At 41.8% G+C, this 23,962-nt stretch overlaps 1 protein-coding gene across 2 annotated transcripts in view; it reads right to left on the bottom strand.

The window, feature by feature from the left end:
* EXOC2 (exocyst complex component 2) overlaps positions 1-23,962 on the bottom strand; it is a 156,423-nt gene that overhangs the window by 102,452 nt on the left and 30,009 nt on the right. For both annotated transcript variants that reach the window (XR_009009545.1, XM_057555106.1), the window contains exons 3-6: positions 20,006-20,182; positions 17,906-18,032; positions 7,131-7,244; positions 5,570-5,694 (exon numbers count right to left, since the gene is read on the bottom strand). Coding sequence is in view for 1 of the 2 variants with exons in the window: in XM_057555106.1 (XP_057411089.1) it covers positions 5,570-5,694; positions 7,131-7,244; positions 17,906-18,032; positions 20,006-20,182 (543 nt within the window). In the remaining variant the exon portion in view is untranslated. The remainder of the gene's footprint in view (positions 1-5,569; positions 5,695-7,130; positions 7,245-17,905; positions 18,033-20,005; positions 20,183-23,962) is intronic.

Genomic DNA, 23,962 nt, shown 5'->3' with positions numbered 1-23,962 from the left:
TAAAGAAAACAGCATAAAACCTTAAAGATAAATAAAAGCCATGCAAGAAGGTAATTGCTGCCAGCTGTACACCTGACTGGGATGGACTGAAAAAAATCCTTGGACTGTGTATGAAAAAAGTCCACTCGGTCAAGAGAAGAACACAGATGATATCAAAAGGGCAGAGAAAGGTATTTATCCAGCTAACTCTGTAACACAGGGTGGCCCAGACATGACACACCTGCAGACTTTTTCCCAAGTCTTCAAGACTACAGAGTCTCCCCTACTGTTCTCACCTCCAACACCCCTTTAAGGAAAGGACTGTTTAAGCACGACCATTTCCCAGCACCCAGCGTGCAGGAGAGGGAGGGAAACTAGCAGAGGGCTCCTCCCCTGGGCACAGCGCAGGGAAGCAGCAGGGCAAGAGGCCTCTCAGAGACACCCCGGGGAGTGACAGCTGACTGAGCAGAAGAGAAGTGTCAGAGCCTGCAGGTGTGAGTCTACAGGCTCCAAAAGCTCATCAAGTGTCGGGTAAAATGAATAAAAATAAGACCTACATTCCAATATATCCTGAAAAGGTGGTTTTTTTGTTTTGGGTTTTTTTTTTTTTTAATAATTTAAGGCTAAACAAATATATCTTAAGCATTTAGGCAGAGAGAAAAATGAACAAGTCACCTACAAGTAATAAAGAATTACTCTGGCTCAGGATTTCCTCTCTGTGACACTAAAAGACCCTGGATCAATGTTTTAAAAGTCATTCTCTTATGGCCAAGGGGTTGTTCATGTATGAAAGCAAGAGACACTTCTGCATGCAGGAATTCAACAGATAACGCACAAGAGTTACAAAACAAAAAATCCAAAGAGGAAAGATGACACATATACACAACTGGCAACAAACATTAAAGCCAATGAAATGTATGTGTATAAATGGTAAATTTTAAGTAACTGTGGTAAATATGAAATTAAATGCAAAAGACAAGAATAAATCTAGAAACAGAATCATAAAATAGAAAAGGTAAAAAAAAGCGGCTGGGTCTATGACTTCAGATTAAGTTAAGACCAGAAAAAAGGAAAGCACAGGAGGAATGCAGATGTGTCAAACTGTTGTCACGCACATCAAGAGTCAGAGACAACCTGTAATAAAACGTAAGACCATGTCTTCCAAATGTGCAAACAATATGGTCCATATAGCAGAGGTAAAAATGGAAAAAGAAAAAATAACAGAACAAAAGGACAGAAGTTTCACTTATGATAAATGTACACGGCTTAAATTCTTCTATGAAAAGGCAGAACCTCTCAGAACGGCATAAAAGAATATAAATCCTACCATTTCTTGCTTATAAGAGAGAAACAAAATCAAAATTTCTCAAGGTTAAAAAGAACTTAATGCATAATATCATCAAGCAAATGCATACAAAAGGAAGGGTATGGAATGTTAATCCTGTACAGTAAAGAATTTAATCTTGCCCAAAGAGAGGGTTGGCCTTTGCCCTCGGCTGCTGGAAGGTCACCTCTAAACTCTTCAAGCATCTTCTGTGATGGGGCCTCACCGCACAGTCTGACAATGTGGTTTATGGTGAGGGCTTTGGTCACTTGGCATTGGCTCGATCTCCAGACGGACTGGAGATGGAGGCCAGCTGTTGGAGTCAGCTCGTGTCTATGTGACAGAGCTCCAATAAAAACTACGGACCCCAGGCTTGGGTGCAACACTCCACGCCGCCATCTCACATCACCACCAGGAGGGTCAGTGCCACACGACTCCACCCGAGAGGACAACCAGGGCTCCCTGTGGGTGGGACTGCCTGGCCCCACCCCGGGTGCCCTTCCCCAGGCTGAGCTAAGTTGTCTCCCTTCGCTGTAATAAACCACAACTGTGAGTTCTGTGAGTCCTTCCAGCTGATCACCAAACCTGCGGTAGTCCTGGGAAGTGCCCCAATTTTGCAGCTATTACTATTACCTTACAGTGTAATATTAGTATCAAGAGAATCCAAGCATCAAAAGTTACAAAGGAAACATGTTTTACATACAAAGAAAAACTGACAGAGTCAAAATTAAAGAGGGAGATTTGTCTGGCATGTTTATTATAAATAACCTAGACTTAAATAACATAATTGATCAGGCACTGATAATAATACACCGATCAGTGTGCCCTGAAAAGAACACGCAGTTGCAGAAAACTGGTATCTATCAAGAAACACATTTTCTTTTCATAATATAATTAGATTAGAAACTAACTTTAAAAAACAAAAATCCACTACAAACTACTAGATCAAAGAGGAAAATTAAAATTTCAAATTTTAAAAACACAAAAAAGGCATAACTGAAGAATCAATGTGGGCTTCCCTGGTGGCACAGTGGTTAACAATCCGCCTGCCAATGCAGGGGACATGGGTTTGAGCCCTGGTCCGGGAAGATCCCACATGCCATAGAGCAACAAAGCCCATGCGTCACAACTACTAAGGCTGCGCTCTAGAGGCCGCGAGCCACAACTACTGAAGCCCGCGTGTCTAGAGCCCATGCTCCACAACAAGAGAAGTCACCGCAATGAGAAGCCCGCGCACCGCAACGAAGAGTAGCCCCTGCTTGCTGCAACTAGAGAAAGTCCGTGCACAGCAACGAAGATCCAACACAGCCAAAAATTAATTAATTAAAAATATATCTATAAAAAAAAAAGAATCAATGTAAACAAAGAAGTAGGACACACGAGTGAATGAAATTGGTGACAAGGGCCTATTACAATGAAATTTTAATGACTTTTAAATTATAATGCAATTCTAAAAGGCATGAAAATCTTAATGAAATAGAGAAATTCAGAAAGCCAAACCAAAATCCACAGAACACAAAAAGCAGAGATTTCAAAAGTGCATCTCTACACCCGCTGCCAGTGTCTATATATACACCCCAGGGTCTCTCTCCAGGAGGCACAGACACTGACGCCTCCCGATGGGGTAAGATCGGAAGCACACGCCACCACATGGAGCCGCAAGGGTCAAAACTGAATCCCGACTGGTATCCAATCAGCTAAGTCCCAGCAATACACCGGAGAGTCAAATAAGCTAATGGCGCCCCGAGGAAGTAATGAGTCAAATCCAGAATATGGGATATCCTACAGGACAAACAGCCTCGTGTCTTCAACAAATCAATAGCACGAAAAAAATGAAGACAGGTAGCGAAGGTGAAAGGACTGTTCTAGTTTAAAAGAGGCTTAAGAGACTGAAAAAAAAAAAACACCAAATGAACTGCCTGGGTCTTATGTGGATCTTGGTTTGGACAAACCAAGTAAGTGTAACTGGGGAAATTTGAATTTGGGGCCTTGAATGATGCCGACGGATTACTGGGACTTTCTGAGCTGTGGTCGCGGGGCTGTGGTCGAGTACGCAACGTCCTCATCAGGGGACTCATACTGAAGCGCACAGGAGAGGAAGGCCGTGCTGCCTGAGATCAGCAAACACAAACCAAGCAGCCTCGAAACCTCCGATGAGGCGAGTATGGAAAAATATGACCTGCTAAATCTAGGTGACAGGTATATACGGAAGTGATGGTACTGTTCTCTCTACTCTTAGCATGCTTGAAATTTTTCATAATAGGAGAGTAAAGCTAATTACCTGAGCAGACAGCTTATTAGCTCTTTCAATGTATTAACGCTCTCAAATTTCAAATAATTCCTAATCTACATAACCCACTTCACAGTACGAACATATACTCACACAGATCCACATGATTCTGTATAACAGTAACACCAAAACCTGACCGAAAAAGCATTTTTTAAAACTACAGTTCAATTTCAATTAAGACTATAGTTGAAAAAATTTCTAAAGAGCTACTAATAAAACAAATCAAATGCTAAAGTATAGGAAAATAATTACTCAGAGGAGCCACCTAAAGTATAAAAGATTTCTAGCACACACAACTATATACACAATATAATTCCAATTTTGTAATATGCACTCATATAAGCTGAGGGGGAAAAAGACCAAAAGGAAATACATCAAAATGTTACTGTGATTATCCCTACAGTAGGGTTTCAAGTCGTTCTTGATTATTTGTCTGTTTAATATTTTTTGTAATGTACATTTACATCAAAAAATAGAAAAGCTAGATATATGTGTGTCTAAAATTTTCTAATTTACCATTAAAATCATTTTCTATACGCCATAGAGTCACTCGCTTATTAGTAGTGGGTCAGCATTATCATCTTTGCTAAACTTTAAATTACCAGTATACTTCTAGGACAAATGTCTAATAAATGAGACTAAATTTAATGCACCAAATAAAACTTCTTGAAATCTGCCAGGAGTGAAGCCATTTACATAAGTAAAACCATAAATAAATGAATACAAGTATACATGTGTTTACAAATACATATGTTAATAAAAAAAGGGTGGAGAGAAGAGTCAAGCATGTTTTTGCTAAGGAAGTATTGTAATTACAATAGTTATGAGAACTGCTAATCACATATGGCAAATTATCACGTGCACAGCTACCAGGCATATCGATAACTTCGTTTAACTCGAGAACACTAAACTCAGTTCATTTATGCTCAAGTTTCTGCTGCTGACATAGTACCACTGACAACTTAGAATATCAATAAGCACAAAGAAAGAAGAAAATAACACCATCAAAAAACGCAGGGCACAGAGACTTTATCAAAGTTCACCTGACTTCTCAGCTCCCTCCCAGGCATTCACAACTCACTCCTTCAAAGACCTAACTTCTACGTGCAGAGAGCTGTACCAGATGCACATATAACTTGTCAAAAGGCAACCAAGCGTGTCTGGCCCAGGAGGAGAAGGGTTTTAAAAAAGATAATAGAACATCTGAACTTTAACAGTACGAATTAATTTTAAAAACTTACTGAATTGAAGAAGGTGTGGCCTCTTAGTCTACAGTTAGGGTTACAGGTACTTAGCTATACAGGTACTTAGTTACAGGTGTCTTTGTTTTTAAAAAGAATTGGGCTTACTTTTTTTTATTTAATACATCTTACTTTTTACTAGATAAACAATAATTTGATTTCTATTAATTAAAGGTAGTTTAAGAGAAAGAAAAAAATAAAATAACCTACCCAACATCTTCCCTTGAAATGTCTAAAGCCACACCATTTCTACTGAATACAATTTCCCTCCCATGTAAGGATGAGTACATGGATGGGGGAGTTAGCTACCGTGCTGGGCTGGTGGGGCGATGGCTACAAAGAAAGGACACGTTATCACCAGTTCTTCCCAGACCAAACACACAATGGGTCACATCTACAGAATTAGTCCCATGTGCAAGATACTGATGGCTACACAAGGATTTTTAAAATTCTAGAATTCTACCCTTGGGATTTAACTGGACACCGGGCGCTGCGGGGAGGCAGCGTGGTCTCCTATTTCACAGGTGTCTGATGGGTGAGCAAAGCCTCAGGGACAAATACTTAAGGTACCAAGCCTTCAAAGAGATCCCAGCCCGGCCGCAAAGACTGACTGGTGGCCACTGCAGAGCTCCGCTCCAGGGACACGGCCTCAGCGCCACAGCCTGCAAACACTCCGTACGTGCAGGGCCGGGTGTCCGCGGGGAAGCCCCAGCAGATGGCTGAGGGTCACCTTACCTGAGAGGGCGTCCTGTGCCTCAAAGAAAGTACTGAGTCCCCCTTTCACGCACGCCAGGCTGCCCTCGCTCTTCTTGTTAGCCTGCCTCTTCAGGTGGGTGACGGCCATTTTGAGCTGTTCAAAACTGAAGTGAAATGAAGAAACCACAAGAAGATAATGCATCAAGTGTGAAATACTGAAGCCTACCCTGGAAAGATACAGACTGATACAATATGTAATCAGATGAAACCAAGCTTTCAAATTCTTACCTAGATCTAAACCTTTACATGTTATGAACGCCAAAGTTACAGCAGCTATACAAGGAGATCTGTAGCCCTCATATGTCAGACCCCTGGGAAGTAAATACACATGGACACATTCTTATAATCGACCCAAATCACACACAGGATTTGCCAGGTAAGGAGTTTTGAAGAGCGTCTCCCAGATGGGGAGACCTGGACCATGCAGTGCTGGGTGCCAGGACTAAGGAGGACCCCCTGGACATTCACTGCTGTGCTCTGGACACAAGCTGAGCACGCTGACTCTTCAGCCCATCACGACCGGGCCCCGCCATTAACAGTGAAATTACAGGAAACCTGGGGGTCAACTCAAAATTTAAATAACTAAACAGATCACACTATTTCATCTTTATATCTCAGGCAGAGAAAAAATAGATCTCTGTATTTCAGAAGTTTTATTTCCACCTGAGCTAAGAAAATCTGGCTATATAAAACGTTAACTATATTCTTGAATGCCAAGATGGCCCTACACAGAGAACAGAGATCAATCCTGACATGGTGACAGAAAAGCACGTCTATAATGTGAACTCAGAACCATCTTGCACAAAGAAAGTGACAGGCATTTGCTCTAAAAATTTATCAGGCCAAATTTACTCTAGGTATATACCAACTTTTCCTGTTTTCTATAATGGTTTTCATCCCAATAGGTGAGGGAAGAATTTCTCCTAAGGTATATTTTAACAAGTTGGCTTTTCAAGAATACAAATTTTAAACAATAAGCCATTGATTTATTAAAACATTTTTACTAAATATAACTGTTTTAAGCCAGTCTTGAGAAAAAGTTACAGACCTGCTCTTGTACAGAGGGTGGGTAAACTATAAGTAGCAGACACAAAGGAGCACTTTAATTGGATACATGACCCTTGTTTATTTTTTGGCTAATTTTAAGCCAGGTCTTTGCAAGATGATAAATAACTCATCTTCCTTTGCTCTCTGGTCAGGGAAGGAGGTGTGTTCCTCGCTTTAAACCAGCACTCGAGAATTCTGTTACCTGAGCAGGGAGGGGGATCACATTCAGACACAGGACACAGCTGAGACTCCGAAGTTTTAATGGGTGGCATAAATAACGAAACATATAGAAAGAACATGATAGTAGGAAATAGGGGTCCTCTGATTAATGATCCCATTTTATAAATACGGAAACAGATACTCTGAGATGTTTATGAGCTCACCCGAGGTCAAAGGGCTGCTAAGCAGCAAAGCCAGAGGGAAACCCACGTTACCTCAAGTCTGATGAGCTGCACCCCATGAAACCACACAACACAGCCCAGCACCCACTAACCTGGCGTTGGAGTGGTTCTCTATGAGGTACCAGGCAGCCGAAAAGTTCTCACTTGTAAAATCAGCACTCATTCCAGGGAACAGCGTTTCTAAGTCCTTCTGGGGAAATTTACCTCTGAGGGAGGAAAAGGTTTAAGATATATTTTGAGTGCTATTACTATAAAGATGTAACCAACAGTAATAAACATGAATACAAATCATTACAATGATACATGATACATTATGGAGCCTATGTTTGTGTGTGTAAAAAAATATACTTCCTACACCTCAGCTAACTTAACATATAAACTTTGACTGTATATGTAAGATAGGAAATTAGTTAAAATACAGAAATTACATCAAAAAAAGAATATGATTTAAAGAGGCTGAGTTGATACTTCATGAAATCTATCCAAACATGAAATCATTTCCTACTCAGTAGATAAAAATCAAAATTTGGGTACACTGAAATTAAAAACAGTAAATCAACTTGTTAAAATGCTTTTTGTTAAAGACCTGTATGAAAGTTATTTTAAGACACACTGATGCCTGATGACGCCTACTGATAAAATCAGATCTATATAGTACCCATGTTTCTATGTCCACGTCTAGATCAATTTCAAGAAAAGCTTACACTAACTGACACTCCCTTATCTGTACCTCACTTTCTTGCCCACATTTTTAAGGTCAACTTCTCGATCAGTTCATTTATCTATTCATTCGAACACGAATTAAGTATCTACCAGAGGTGTCAGGCTCCACGCTGGAGGTGAGCAAGCTGTGTCTGAGAGCAAACGGAAGTGGGCAGGACCCGGCCCACTGAGGGCCTGTGAGCGAGCAGTCCTTACAGTGCCCACCCTCTGCCTGCAGAATGAAGTCCAAGCTCTGTGGTCAAGTCCCTCCATTTCCCAAACCTGCTTCTCTCTCAGGACTCATTTCTGCTACCCTAATCCTCGAAGCCGAAGCTCCAGCAACTTCAAAGGGATCACAGTTTCCTGCAAACATCCTGGTCGTTTTTACCTCGTTCCCCTCTGACTGAAATTGTTCCCCACCCCCATATGGGACACAAAATTATTCTGTCTCTAAAATTTATTCAGTGGGAGAAATTATCCCCAGCCTGGAAGAAAAGGTGTGCAAGTCTGATGACTTCTCTGAGAGTCCCGATGCTGCATTATCACAGACACAGCCTCATTTCAGAAGTTAGGCAGCCTTGTCCAAGGGCAACATCCCACCTCCACCCACGAGCACTGCCCGCCGGAGCCCCTCGCCTTGCAGGTGACCAGTCCCCTTGGGCACAACTGGAAAAGGCCTGGAGCCCACTCTCTCCAGGGAGAGGGAGGTGCTCACCTGGGCTTGGGGGCCCTGACCGGGTGGCCGGGAAGCCCGTCACACTCTCCAGCAGCTCTCGCCCCCCCTCCTCTTCTCTACTGGCTCCTTTGTCCCCATTCTCCCCCAGAGGGCAAGGGACATAAGTCCAAAACACAGCTCTCCACGATCTCCCCTGGAAACCCTGCATCTGGACACGGAGGCCGGCATCTCGGCCAGGAGATCCCATGTTCCCTCCTGTTACACTTAACCTCTCTCACCACAGAGTTTTCCTTAATTAAGGGAAGAAAAGGTCTGTTTAACATGGGAGTAACAGACAAGGTGAGATGAGACTAAGGGAGCTGTGGATACCAAGCTGGCATCACCTAAGTCTTGGTAACTCGGAGACCAAGTCAACCTTAATCTTTCCTCACTGGCTTCAAGAGTGAAGAACAACGGTAGCCTCAATCTTCTTGGGGGATGTGTGTGAGCAGGTGTGCCTCCGAGTGTGTGCTCCATAAGCACGTTGGTCACTGTCACCACAGTCTTTGAGAGGGAGTTGGAGAACTGCATTTTTTGAACTTTATTTTGGTTCAGATTCTTCATGCTGGTTTGATACTTTACTTAGTAATAAAATCCTGTCACCTTCGGAAGTTTTTATCATTTTATTTATTTATACTTCATGCCTCCGCGTTGGAACTCTGGGGGAATATGCGGCTGAGTGGAGACTTAGCGGAGCCCCAGGGAGGCACCCAGGAGCCTCCCACTCGCTCTGACAGGCAAGGGCCACGAGCCACAGTTCTACCTTCACCGGCGGGAGGTGTCCGCCCAGGGAGCTGTCTAAGCTGGAAAGGACAGCCTGGTGCACCAGTGGGGCCTCATCAGTGCAAAGAAGTGCATGGTGGCCCACCTACTGCTTTTTTGTCAACGTGGCGCTCTACGCAGTCCTGAAGTTAAATAGTCTTAACAGAATCAAAAATACCACAGAATCACCTGATACCAACTAAGTCCCTGCTATTAACAGTCTTTATAAATTATTCAACTCCATGAAATTCTCACCTAACAAGGGTCAGGTCCACACTCAGAGACTGAAGACACAACTGACAACAAAGCAGCAAAAAGGGCCTCTGGGGAGCCAAACTGAGCTTCTCTCCCTCGCTCGGGCCCTGCAGCTTTACTCTCGTTGGGTGGTTCCTACCCATCATCAAAGCACAAGGTAAGAAGAGTAGCTGGAGTTAAGTATGACAGGACAAAAAAGGCTCTGAGACAATGACAGCAAATAAAGCAAAGAGGCACCAAATGCAGACGTGAAACTAAAAAACACAGAAGTTGTATGCCACGCTGAGATGGCTAAGGCCACGCAGTCCCCACAGGTCTGACAGCTAAGTACTACTCAATGGGTTTAGTTTTAAAAAAAGAAAATAACTTTGTCTTCCTGTCTGGCATACTGAGATCAAGGTCCACCCACGCTGTTGCAGATGACAGGATTGCCCTCTTTCTCACGGCTGAGTAACATTCCCGTGTTCCTGAGCAACAATGCGAGCCTGGGCACCCACACGTACAACTCCTTTAACCCCTTGTCCGTGGATGCACACTTAGGTTGTTCCCATATCTTGGCTATTGTAAATAATGCTGCAGTGAACATGGGGTGCAGATAACGTTGAGATTCTGTTTTCATTTTCTTTGGATAAATACCCAGAAGTGGGACTGCTGGGTCATATGGTAGCTCTATTTTTAATTTTTTGAGGACCTCCCTGCTGTTCTGCACAGTGGCTGCACCAATTTACGTTCCCACCAACAGTGCAGGAAGGTTCCCTTTCCTCCACACCTTTTCCAACACTTGTTATTTGTTGTGAGCCATTCAAATAACAAGAGAGCCATTCTGACAGGTGTGAGGTGATTTCACTGTGGTTTTGCTTTGCATTTCCCTGATGATTAGTGATGTTCAGCACCTTTTCATGTGCGTGTTGGCATTCGTATGTCTTCTTTGGAAAAATGTCCGGATCCTCTGCCCATTTTTTAATCAGACTGGCTTTTTTTGTTGTTGTTGTTGTTATTGACTTGTAGGCTTCTTTATATATTTTGGATATTAAGCACTTGTCAGATGTGCAAATATAAGCCCCGTATCAGATGTGCAAAATATGTGAAATATTAAAAAAAAAAGTCAAACTATAGAAATAGAGCAGGAAAGTGGTTGCCTGGAGGTGGGGGAATAGGGAGAGGGAGAAACTTTCACTCACGAGATGACTAAGGTCTGAGGATCTAATGTGTAATATGTGACTATAGGTGATAATGCCATAGAGAGAACAGAACTTGAATGTTCTCACCAAAAAAAAAAAAAGTTAACTATGTGAAGTGATGAATGTGTTAGTTACCGAGATGGTGGGACTCCTTTTACAATGTATACGTATATCAAATCGCTAAGACATACACTTTAAACATCTTACAAATTTGTTAATTATTTCTCAATAAAGCTATTTTAAAAAGTTAAAAAACAAAAGGTTATATCCTATACTGTTAGGATGCTTAAACTGGCGGTATTGAAAGATAATAAATCCCAACCATCTAGAACTTCCCACACTTAAAAGTGATCTGATCCTTAAACCTTAGTAATATCTCACCTATGATGCCCTAGGTTGTTGTTTTTACACATGTACAGGGTCTGCTTCATCACAGGATAAAGGCCTGAAGTCTAGGGGGGCTCTACGAGAGGACTCTGCTGCCCCGGGAGCCCCTCCCCACGCCGTCCTCCGCAGGACTCCATGGGCTCTGCACCCCTGTGCGTCCCTTCAAGCGCAGCCGGCGGGGCGGGGGCTGACCCTGAGTGCTGGCATTAGTGTGAGTGGCGACATTTGGAAGGGGCCACGTGAGAGCCCTCCACTGAGATCTGAAGCATTAATCCACCCCACCCACTCACTTCTTGTACACACAGCTCCTTCAAGCACCTCAACGGGTCAAGAGTCTGAAAGGTACTGGATCTCTTGGTCAGAACACTAAGTCCTAGTTCTCAAACCCTCATAATCACCCCTAAGAACGAGTTTATTTTAGAGTGATTTCTTCCTGAAGACATTCAACTCTTACCAATCTTACTGTACATTTAAATTGGAAAAAGAGTGATTAGGAATCAGCCGTACAAGAATAAGACAAGTTACATCAAGGATGACAACACTCTGTCACAGAGAGGTCAGACAGCTCAATCCAGACCACACCAGGGGCCTGCCGTCAGCCCGAGAGCCGACATCCCCTGCCCGCTCGCAGACAGAAGCACCTGCAGAGCGGGGCGCCCACGCCTTCACGAGCCCGAACATCAGTAATCCTAAGCAGTGTGCTGACCGTGCTCCCCTTGCTGTTGATCGAGTGACTGGGTTTTGACCACAGTGTCTGAGGAAAGAGCTGCTGGAGCATTTCTGGGCAAGGCCTCCACACTTTTAAGGAGAACTGAGAAGAGACAGTGTCTTTCTGCCCTCAGACTTTACCGAGCTTCATTATTTCCTGGGTATTATTACAGTTTCAACAATACTGGATCTTTATTTTAACACTATTATTTCCTGTGTATTACTGTCGTCGCGACACTAGAAACCTCTAACGCCACTCTGCAGTTATGAAGGAGATCAGTGCGACTCCAAGGGCAGCAGAACAGCAAACCCAGGCTCCTTACATCTCAGTGACACTTCTGAGCCACGGACTCAGCCAATCGTGGAGTCCACCATCTCTGGACTTTGTATATTATGAGAAAATAAATATCTTTTTTGCTTAAACCAGGATGAATTTTTGTTTCTACTACTCACAGCTGAAGGCATCCTGAGTCAAGAGTCTATCCCAAAATAAGATCTTTTACGCAAACACCTCAAAATGAATGTGAAACAGAAGATCCAGAGAAAAGAGACAACGAACGACAACACGGGAAGCAACGATGCTCTGTGGGGAGTGTACCCACAGAAGCAGAGACGGCCCACGGCAGTGGTTTACAAGTCGGCTAGCGTTGTCGGAATAACCTTGAGGAAGATACTTAACCTCTCTAAGGTTCCATTTATTCACGAGGATAATGGGATCATAATATCTTCCTCTTAGGAATATTTTGAGGATTAAAGTAGGTAATGCAGTGTGGAAGGCTTAGCAGTTTTTGACACGTGATAAACGCTCAAAAATGTTACTTGCTGTTATTTTTATTCTTTCCACTTGGTTCTCTATATTTAACAGACTCTTCATAAGAACCATTTTATTTGATTCTTGTAACAACGTGAGTTATGTATTCCCATTTTACAGTCAGGAAACAGCCCCAGAGAGGCTGCATGCAAACAGTCAAGAGCAGGACTCCATACTTCTACTGCCAATTAAAGAACCAGAGAATCTCAGGCATGGAAAAAACCCACAACTACAAATCCAGAAAAATAGAAACTGAGGGAGACACTGATTCAGAATGCAGAAAATTGCTAATGGCCTTGGTAACAGCATGAGGAAGGGCAGAAGCACTGTGTCAATGGAGCACGAAGTCTGGAGAGTTAAAACTTAAACCTCTGTCCACAAAAACTGGATCTTAGGCTCTGACCCTCCAAGTGAAGTGATGGCTTAACAAGTCAGTAACAGCAAGGTATATTCTGAGTGATTCAAACTAAATCCACACTTTAAACCCACTAACTGGAGGGTGAAAGCAACATGGAGTCTACCATGTAAACATGGGAAGTGTTTTCATTAAGGAACCAACAGTTTCAGCAGCTGACAAGCTTCATGCCCCTACAGCGCACGCTCCCCATTAGATGGCAGTGTGAGCTCAGATTACACCTCCTGAAAAGGATTGGCCATGAAGACCCAGGTACACGGACCTGACCGGCCCAGTGGTCAGAAGCAAAATTAACAGGAACGTCCTCAACACAGCAGCGTTCACTTTCAAGTACGAGAACGACTGGCAGTGATGACCCGCGAGCCAGTAAAACAACAAAAACCCTTCTGAGAGAAAGTCTAACTACCCGCGCAGAGGAGCCTGGGTACAGCTGCACCACTGTGCTCACACCGAGGGGAACACGCTCTCCTGACCTGCAGGTAGAAAGATGGGAGGAAAGGGGGGCTCTTCCAAGTGTGTGTCACACTCAATTCTCATAGCTTTCACTCCAGCACCAGTGTTACTCTGCACCTTAAATATTATGAGCTTGTTTTACGTTGTGTTTTTTTCCTTTTTTGGTCTCACACAGTTTCTGGACCTAGGCACTACATCACAGCCCACAAATCTGTTTTCATAACATTTCTAAAAGGTAAATTTACCCAAGGCTTTTCCCTTCCACACTCATACTAAGAATTATTTTGTCACCTTTCCTTGTTTTCTAAATGGAGCAGGAAAACTGGCCACCTTTTCTTTCTATTGGAAAGCCAAACTGATGAGGAGCAAGTCAGACTTGCATTGTTCATAAAACCTACGTGGAAATAAAGATACGAGTGGTGCATCAACTGACTACTCCAGATAGCTCTTCCCAGGTAGTAATTTCACAAAAAGGTTGCAGATCCCATAAAAACAGGAGGGGGAAAAAACAGGAGGGGCAAAGTTCCATTTTAAGGCCCTAACTCCCATGTATGTACTGTCTCCAAAAACATTACTTATAGATATTCTCCTAGTAGGCAAAGAGTACTTTTAAGAAATAAAACATAGTGAAGGCTTTTACTTATTAATATGAACCTGTTTTTACCTTCTTTTTCAGTTAAGTTTGTCTCCATCATAATTTAAGCAGTGCAAAGAATGCATATTTGTGACAGTGTAGTAAATCAGAAATACAGACTTTTTACAAGCAAATCCTAGTCTCAGTTCAAAGTGAAGTTATTTTTTTCTGAGTGATTAGCAACATTTTTATAAGTATCAAGGCACCAGGTGTGCAGAACACCAGTTAAAACTCTAGGAATATGCAGGACTTCAGCAGCCGAAGGAGGCCCACAAACGCCAGCTGTTAAGCCTGTGGGCTGGAAGACGGCGGCGTGCACGCTGAGCACACCAATGAAACATTCACTGACCTCTGCCTCACGCCCAAGAGCAAGGCTACATCCGGCTACTCGTGCTTGCTGCTCATGGCCCCATGAACTGGCCACAGCGCTGCAGGGCTCCCCCTGGCCCCACCCTGCACATTGGACTGTGGGCCGAGAACTGCCATGAACACTCAGCACTGTAATTACCAGGAGCTGATTCCTCTTCCAGAGGCGACCTCACCGCTTTAGTCTGGTAATTCATTAGGACCATGGTACTTTATAACAAGCAGTCATAATTCTTCAAACCTTCGCAATTAGTGTATTTCAACAAGCAAGTAATTAAATCCTGTTATTCCTTCTCTGATGACATTTTTTTTAAATTAAAAATAGGTCCTCTCCCATCTTTTAATTATAAAAGAAACCCCAAATGACATTAATAAACAGAAATAAAAGACATAGTAAAAGGGAATGCTCTCAGGGATTCTAACCTCAATGTAACACCATTCTCTACAGGGACCAAAGCTTTCATCTAAAAGCTATTAAGAGAGTCACGGAAGTAAAACCCACACCGATATTTTAACTCTGCTTTTCCTTTCCTACTCTCTTTTTCTAAAATAAGGCTTCTCTATCTGAGGTCAGACTTCAATAAAACAAATGCAGTTTTCCTGACAGTACCTTTAAAAGGTGAAAAGGAACCTGAAAAAGCATTTTTCTGGCCAAACTATATACTCTTCTTCTTGGTTTCTATACCTTTTCCTACCTTCACCTTCCATTTTCTTGCTTCCTAGTATCTCTACCACTCTTTTTTTTTTAAAGTGAATACTGTTGTTGTTGTTTTTAAAATTTATTTATTTTATTTATTTTATTTTTGGCTGCATTGGGTCTTTGTTGCTGCACATGGGCTTTTCTCTAGTTGCAGCGAGCAGGGGCTACTGTTCGTTGCGGTGCACGTGCTTCTCATTGTGGTGGCTTCTCTTGTTGTGGCTCACAGGCTTAGTTGCTCCGCGGCATGGGGGATCTTCCCGGATCAGCTCGAACCCATGTCCCCTGCATTGGCAGGTGGATTCTTAACCACTGCTCCACCAGGGAAGCCCTCTATCCACACTTCCTTTTGACCAGAAAACTTGCGAAAGACTTTAAATGGGCAAAAAGATTCCTGGCCATCCTTTCACTGTCTGGAGGGCCTGCCCAGGGTCCCCTGTCTTCCCCCATCCATGCCTTGTCTCTGCTCTGCAGCTCTGTTACAGAAGCAGAAGTGGAGGGTTGATGTTGACCAGGGATGCCTGGCACAGAAATACCTGTCAGGTGAAGATGCAACTGGTTACTGAGCAGGAGAAGTGGCCGTTGTTGCACCTTTCAGCATTCCTCACTGCCCATTATGTCTCTCCTCTGGAATTCCCCCTGAACTGGTTTTAACATTTCACTGGTTTTCCCATTAATTAATGAATTAAATAAAAGCTTGGACATGTGCGTATTTTGTATTTGTATGCGAGTCAAGCTTTTACCTTTTCAAAAACTATCCTTTAGTTATTCCATGGCTGAGCAAATTATTACTGAAACTTTCAAGGAACAACTTGAAAGAAATATTACTGTAAATTTTATCACCATTTAAGCACTTCTTGAATGTACATAATACTATTTTAAGATCTGAATACAATTCATCACCCTGAAATCTTAAGTCATAAGAAGATTCTTTCCCTGGAGGCAGAGCACTGAGTAGTGCACATGTAAGAAGAGCAGGGGATCACGGTGACGACGACGAACATCCAACCAGCGCCCACTGCGAGTGAGTGACCCCACCGCTGAAACGCACACGCCGCGTGACCCAGGCCGCCCAGTCTGCACCTTGAGGAAGCTGAGCAGACTCCAAATCACCCTGCAAGTAACAGGAGGGCCAAGAGTTAAACTGAGAGAGGGGCTCAGACACAACTAGACTGCCTCAGAGAAGAAGAAAAACAACTTCTAAAGAGCCAGGCACTTTTAGTGCTTCTGGCTGGTTACCAACGTTACCTCGGGATTATCCCGACATGTATTAAGAAAAAGAGCTGTAAGAGAGAGTTCAAGCCGAACCCCTGTGTGAGTACTGGCAGTAACAGGAACAATCAAGACAATCAAAAAATAAGTGGACATGAAAAGGTAAAGAGATCAAACGAGGGGTGTGTTACATGCTAAACTAAAAATTAAGGAAATCCATTTTATGATAGTAAGTAACCAATTTAATCCTAACTTTGATAGTTCCATCTAAGGCTCAGACAAAAGTCACACCATATTCCTATACTCATTGTACAAAGGTGCAAAACTGTATCTTCCTTACAAAAGAACAATCCAAAGGGCCCTTCTGCTCCACACTTCCTTTGCGGTGGGCCTTGGAAAGAAGCCGAATCCAGGGCACTGAAGCAGGCCACTGAGAGGCTTACTCTCAACCACAAAGTCCATTCATGCAGGAAACTATGCTCAAATAAAGACCCAGCAATTACTTTTCTTTCCTGGACCTTCTTGATCCTTAAACTCTTAATTTATCGGGCACTGAAACCCTTAGAACAGCTCCAGAATGACCCACGTTGGCCAAAGAGCTTCCCAGCTGTGACCCAGGACAGTCCCCGCTCACTAAAAGCTGCCAAACCCCAGGCCTTTTTCAACACAGGACAACTTCCCAAGACAAACACATGCTCCCTCTCTCTCAGCCAGGGCAAACCCCAGCAGGTGAAAAAGCAGCTTACTTTTGATTTACTAATGGTCTTCAAGTGTAGGCTTGAAGGTTAAATATATAAAGATCAGTGGACAACTTTCTCCATTCCTAGAAAAACCTAAAATAAAACTATGGCTAAAGCATTAGCAGAACTAATCTGTCGCCTGCAGAAATGCTTATGGAGAAACGCTTGGTAGTAACTTCACCAGCAGAGTCACTAAGGCCGAGAGACAAGTCAGAAACAACTAACGTGTTAGGTGAACTGACTAAGGAAGATGCAAGGATAAAGGCACTGATTATAAAATCTACGAAAACACTGTACTAGGGAATTCCAGATTTGGTCCAAGACATCTTGAAAGATTTACCTGCCACAATTCTGGTAAAGTAAGTCTGAATTAAGTATGAATTACAGGTAGGGGTTGTAAACAAAATGACAAGACTACCTTGGTTCTACTTACGGTCAAAAATTTCCTGAAAAATCAAGCACATGGATAATTCTGTTTTAATCTCAAGTACCATCTAAATATTTAAACTTAACAACTCCAGACAACCCATTAATTCTCATATCATTAAAAGTATTAGTTATTCAAAATTTCAAGATACTTTTCCTCTTCACAAAATGTAAACTCAAAAACTGAAGAGGTAAGTAGCTTCTGCCAACAGTTCTAACCAATTGGAAGGTTCGGTCTAGCAAAGCTGACCAAGCTCCAAGAGATGATGCCCGACTCCCAACAACAGTGGTGTCTTCAACTGTGCTTCCCTGGATGTTCCTGGAGCCTGACTCTCTTCACTCTGAGTGCACAGAACTTTTCAGCAGCTAGAAATAAAGACAATGGAGGCAAGGCAGTACTCACTTTTCAATCTCGATGCCGAGTGGATTAGCAGGACGCAGGGACAAGGGAGGAATCCCTTTATTCCTGTCAGTGCGCATGTCATAGTAATTCATCTCATCAACCCACACAGCAGACTGATCCAAAATACCTACCAAATGAGGAGCACAGCCTTAATAAGATACACACTCCCCAGGCACTAAGTCTTACCATTCTGCTTTACTGTTGAAAGACCTAATACAGAATGCATGCTACAGTAATTTTTTTAAAGATTTGAAGGCACAAAAGCTCCAGATTTTTTTTTTTAAATGGCTGGTAGCTTAATTAAAACCACTAAAAATCTATAAAAAGGCAAAAATAACATCTCTTGATTGCACTGTACATTATTCAATACAGAAGACAAGTTAAGCCTCTGAGAAAAAGTTCTGCTAAAACAAATGTATTTTACAAATAATAAGCAGTACAATTAATTTGGTACATCAACAAAATACCCAACAAACCTCATTATCAATATAAAGAAATCAAACAACTTCCACGGAATGCACGGCTTGTGTGATGGAAATGACTAGGATATTCAGGAAAAACAAAATATAATCTCTGAAAACAGTACCCTCTTTCCTGTGGCTCGGACCGGGCCGCAACAGAGGCTGGGCAGTGTGCGAGGGGGCGGAGCAGAGCGCAGGGCCGGGGGACCAGAGGGCTCCTTGTGAGCCTTCTAACTCTATGGGCACCCACAGGTCTGCCAGGATGATGCAAGGAAGCTCTGCCAGAGGGTAAGCTCAGGCCCAGACACTCCCAGGTTCAGGTCTATAGGCCTTTCCTGAGCCTGTGCTGTGCTAAGTCCTGGGCAGAGCGTTTTAGCATAAAATCAATACTTTCAAATAAGTTTTCTTCATCTGCTGTATAAACATGATACAAGATGATGCTGGATTCTGTCAAAATGTTTTTAAGTTTCTCCAGAAAACTGGAAACAAGTTCCTGCTTTAATTTCACAGTTCGGTTTTCAAATACATTAAATAAAAGTGAGTAAACAAAAACAAGAATATTGTATGTATATTATGTTTGCATACACACGTACATAAATGTAAATTCCATTTTTGGTTTTCCCTTAAATTCCTCAAATTTTTATTAAAAAGAATCGAGGAATTTAAGGATATAATGCTGAAGAAAGGCTTTATGCTCTAAGACAGAAAACAAAATTTGCAAAACTCTTTGCTTTTCTATATGAGAAGTACGGCCTGGGTTTAATTATGCCTGTGATAGTCCTACATTATACAAATATTTATCAAGTACGGACCATGTGCAAGTCATTACAGGACCACAAAGATGAATCTGACAGTATTCTTACTTTAGCAGAGGAGATGCCACATACATAAAGAGCTAGGAAAAGAAATTTAAAACACTGATTTATGCAGCCCTTAGTTTGTGTGAGGACCTATGCTAAGCACTTTCTCCGATGTTCTAACTCATTCAGTCCTCTGAGGTAGGTGGTTCTGTGACTCCACTCCACCCACAGCTGGCTGCTCGTGTGATCAGTCCCGGCTTCTCAGACCAAGCTCTTTGCCCCAAGGCAAGGAAGCACGGGTTCAGGACACAAAGGGAACACAGGAGGGGCTCTAGAGCACAAGAAGAGTGTGATTTCTAGTTTGGAGGCCAGAGGCACACCTAGGTAGGCAACATCTTGTCGGGGCCTCAAAGGACTCAGAAAGTGAAGGAAAACGGAACATTATTTAGGTATTACTGGCTAATTTGGCCAAACCAGGTATGTATTTCACCTCAAATCTTATCTGTATCACAGCAAGAAATGCAATTATTGTATGCAAGATCAAGAAACTAAAATTGGCATTTCGACATGTTAAATGAACAGATTTTACACAGGACAGAACAACAGTTCTTCCAATGCTTATCATCCTTAGAGTTTACCGTTAGCTCAGCAAACTGCCTTTTCAAAAGTAATGCAAACTTTAACCAATATCCCATTCCTGAAAAAATAAACATAAACTGAATCTAAGTTAATGACATATGAGAGTAAGTAAATTTTATACTAATTTACCAGTTGTCAATTTTAAAAGACAAAACCCACTTTTATTTTCTTCTTTAGAGTAAAGTCATGGGAGATGATACCTATTTTCTCAGGTCTGAGCAGCTTGAAGGAGACTGTGGAGGTTCCTTTGCCACCTGACTTGGTTGTGACAATAATGTCTCCTTTGTCGTTCTTGGCCTGTCCCACGTGACATACAATTTTACTTGTAGACATCCACTCTGCTGTCAGAAGGCAATTGTGCCCACAAATTGTCAGACCTGAAAGTAAAAGCATGCACGTAACAAAGTCCAAAAGAACGGCTATTTCATGAAAAGACAATTCTTCTGTTAGTATCGCCAGGCCTTTTTCATGAACTGAAAAACAGAACTAGAAATAGCATTTCCTGGTACATCAGTTAGTTATTTCTATTCTTGAATATACCCAATATTATTTGCAAATAAACGATTGTCTCTACTGAATTTGTCTGTTTTTTCTCTAATATTTAAGACTTCTTTTAGATTATATTTAAGTTTCTTCAAACATCATTGGAATTAGAAAATAATAACCATAATAATGTCTAGGCACTCCAGATTACTTAACTATGAGAATCTTAGATTGCTTTCATAGGTATTAGAAAGGAAATTATTGTTATTTTTAGAAGTCCAAGTTAGTGCTATAAAGCTCTAAAGTGTATTAATAAATGTGTACATCATTCCCTAAAAAAAATATTTATCATCTTCCTGAAAATAATCCGCACATACTTTTCCTAGTGTTCAATTATACATGATATTACAGAATGAACTGAAGTTGGTAGTTTATGTTAAGCACAGCCTGGAGTCTGTTAAATCAGTAACTGTTCTCAGGCATTACTGGATTACTAGTGCATTTTTCATGTCTGCTTTATCACTCCTGCAACGGCAGTCCACGCTGCCTAAATGTTTCCCTCATGGTCCTGTTGCTGTACTACACTCTGCTCCCAAAATCTCAGCCCGCGCCTGGCATCTCTGCCCAGACCCACATAAACTGTGATGCAGACAGGGAAGACATGGCCCCAGGCAGAGGACCATCATCCCACCATGTGCATTTCTGCAAAACAGAGACCAATGTGATAAACATTCATGGAGAAAATAGACTGAAGTGTATTCAGCAAACACCCAGACACTCGCACCTTCTTTTCTCATCATTTAACTTTTGATACTGCTCGGCAGTCAAGTTTAGCAAATGCAAGTTTTTTTGTCTTTGTTTTTTTAATCAGGTACCAGGAACACCTCAACTTAGGCCAAATTCGGTTGAAAAAACGTAGGGAGGGATTCAAGTCATCTTTTGTTACAACTTAAAGCACTATTTAGTAAGAATGTTATATTAACCATAAAGGAATAAAAACAACTCCATTTTCAAGACGTTTATTGAAATAATTAATTTCAGAGATTTCCCTAAGACATCTATTATTATTTATTCATGTAAGGAATGCAGTTTTTCTAATGACAGCACTTCAAAGTTCCTTTAGGACTAAGTTTTCCATTGGCTTTTTAAATGTGTAATGACATTTACACATTTTTAAATGCATTCATAATTCAAAATTATTTTTCAAAATGGGAGTGTTTGTTAGTTTTCTTGATACTCAATTTTTATTATGAAAAATTTAAGCCATTTAAGAGGTTGAAAGCACCCCCTGGAACTCCTCTCCATCTCCAAGGTAAGCCTGTGAAACACTTCAATACATACAGTGCTCAAATAATTTTTATGTACACGTAAATTAGTCTCTGTATTTTTTCATATAAATGGGAAATGTTTTGATTTATGAACTGTTTAGTTATAGATGGTATATATTTCAATATCACTCCAGGTCAATACATAACTTGATATTTTTAAATTTTACAATATCAAAAAGATTTTTGTGATTTAAATACTAACTTTAGAAAGGAAATAATGCAACCCAATGTCAGGACTTAATATATTAAAGTTCCTAATATAAGTCCCCTGCTGGGGAGCTATCTTACGATTAAAACTGAGAAATGGGAGGTTTCAGATATACAGACATAAAGTCTTAAAAACATGTTCAGATGAGCAAACATGTATGATATCCATGATGATGCAACTTTGGGAAAAACACCCGGAATAACAGTTTATTCATCTCGTTGTAGCTGCTATCAAGGTTCCTCAGATTTAATATCTGTTCTGCATTTTAACTAAAAAAGTTAATAATCACCGTATAATTTAAAACATAGATTTAAACAGATCATTTTAAATGCATGGAAATTAAATAAGATCATACGATCTATTTCTTAAACATGTTTTGCTAAGAAATCTGCTTCATGAAACATAACATCTTTTTTTTTTTAAAGTAACTTGTAGAATTCCAAATAAAGTGTTTTTGTAGTATTTTACTTGGCTAGTGTAGATGTCACCGGAGTTAAAAAAAAACACTTACATTATTTAGTAGGCTAAGTTTGCTTTTTTAAAAAGCGGTTTCTTGGCAATACACGGGCAGGCTGAAAGCTACACTAGCAGGTTTGTAGAAGTCGAGTGCGCTCAGTCAAATAGGAACCGCACTGCCCGGAGCTAAAGCGAGCTAGGCATCCACACAGACGGGCAGCAGTCACATGTGAGGCCTCAGTGACTGCCGGTTAAACTGAACCTCCGTCCAGGTGGTCTATTTCCATGAATTCTAGGGATTTTTCCACTTTGGGGAAAGAACAACCTGGAATGAGCTTTGTCAAGAACCAAGACATAGGATAAGAAAGACTACCTTCATAAGGATAATAAACTTAAGTTTTATTTACTGAAGAATCAAAAACCGTAGCTATAGAGAAAACAGTATAAAATGAGACACAGTTAAGTAACACTAGTGAAAAGAACGAGCTGGGGAGGGCAAGACTCAGTAATTAACCATGGTGCCCAGCTCTAATCAACTTTCTCTTTTCCAAGGGATTTCTGGATGGCCAAAAAACAATGTGTCAACCAGCAGCTATAATGCAAGAAAAACAAGCTCCAACTCATCATCTCTAGTATTTACCAAGGGGTCCTTCATAAATTATGAAATGAGTCAAGAGAATGTCTGAATCCAAATAAATTAATGTGTGGGAAATCAGAATACACATTCAGCAGCACATGCTGAGGTGCCTCCCTTCCTTATTCTGAATGTATCTGCACACCCTCATGCAGAGTTCACATGAAAATAACCCAAACTGACCACACACTGATATTTATGGTTTGCTCTCTATCCTGGCCGTGCCTGACACTCAACTGTGTTTTAAAAAAAGCAATGATGAGGCTCTATCTTTACAGACTGAGACTTAGCAGCTAAGGCAAGAGCATTTTTTTAAGTTCTAGAGAAGATGAAGACAAGCCAGGTGAGAACCACTGACAGACCAGAATACTGAAATAACCAGCAGGAAAGGGTCTCCCCCAGAGGAAGGGGGCACACTGCAAACCAAAATAAAAAAACACTTATGCAGTGCCAAGTGGATGCAGAGTGTTCTATCGCTCGCATCCTTGGGCTTAAAAAGATAAACAGCATAAACTGATCCTAAGAACTAAAATGTAGCTTGCTCTGAATACGTAAACATTAGGGGAACCTAATGAAAACCGTGGGTGGGCATGAGTTTGCAGAGCGCCTGTGGCTGTTAAGTCTGGAGGCTCGGTGCTCCCGCCCCAATGGGCATCGGGTGCAGACAAATGCCCACAGATCCCAGGGTGCCACCGGGCAGAGCGCACAGGCTCCTCTGGGTGGAGGGAGTTTGGATTTGGTTCCGAGAGCAATAAGGAACAGAAGAGGCCTAGTTCACCCGGCACCTGAGAAGAGCAGACAGCCGTATGAGGGGAGGCCAGAAGAGCTGGGCGGCAGTTTTGGCAGTCTTGGCAGGAGAGGCCAACCCCGAGGAAAGGAGGCAAACCTCGGCTGTGGGGGACTTTCTCAAGGACCAGGCGAAAGACAATACGGGCAAGATCTGACAAAATAATGATTTTAACAGAAAAATCAGAAAACCAAATAATTCTTTCATTTCTATTCAGATCATCCTGTACAGACCTCAGGGGTGTTTTTCTATTACCTTCAC

Source organism: Balaenoptera acutorostrata, chromosome 10 (assembly GCF_949987535.1).
Source record: "Balaenoptera acutorostrata chromosome 10, mBalAcu1.1, whole genome shotgun sequence".
Lineage (NCBI taxonomy): Eukaryota > Metazoa > Chordata > Mammalia > Artiodactyla > Balaenopteridae > Balaenoptera > Balaenoptera acutorostrata.
This window is presented reverse-complemented; position numbering and strand designations above follow the sequence as displayed.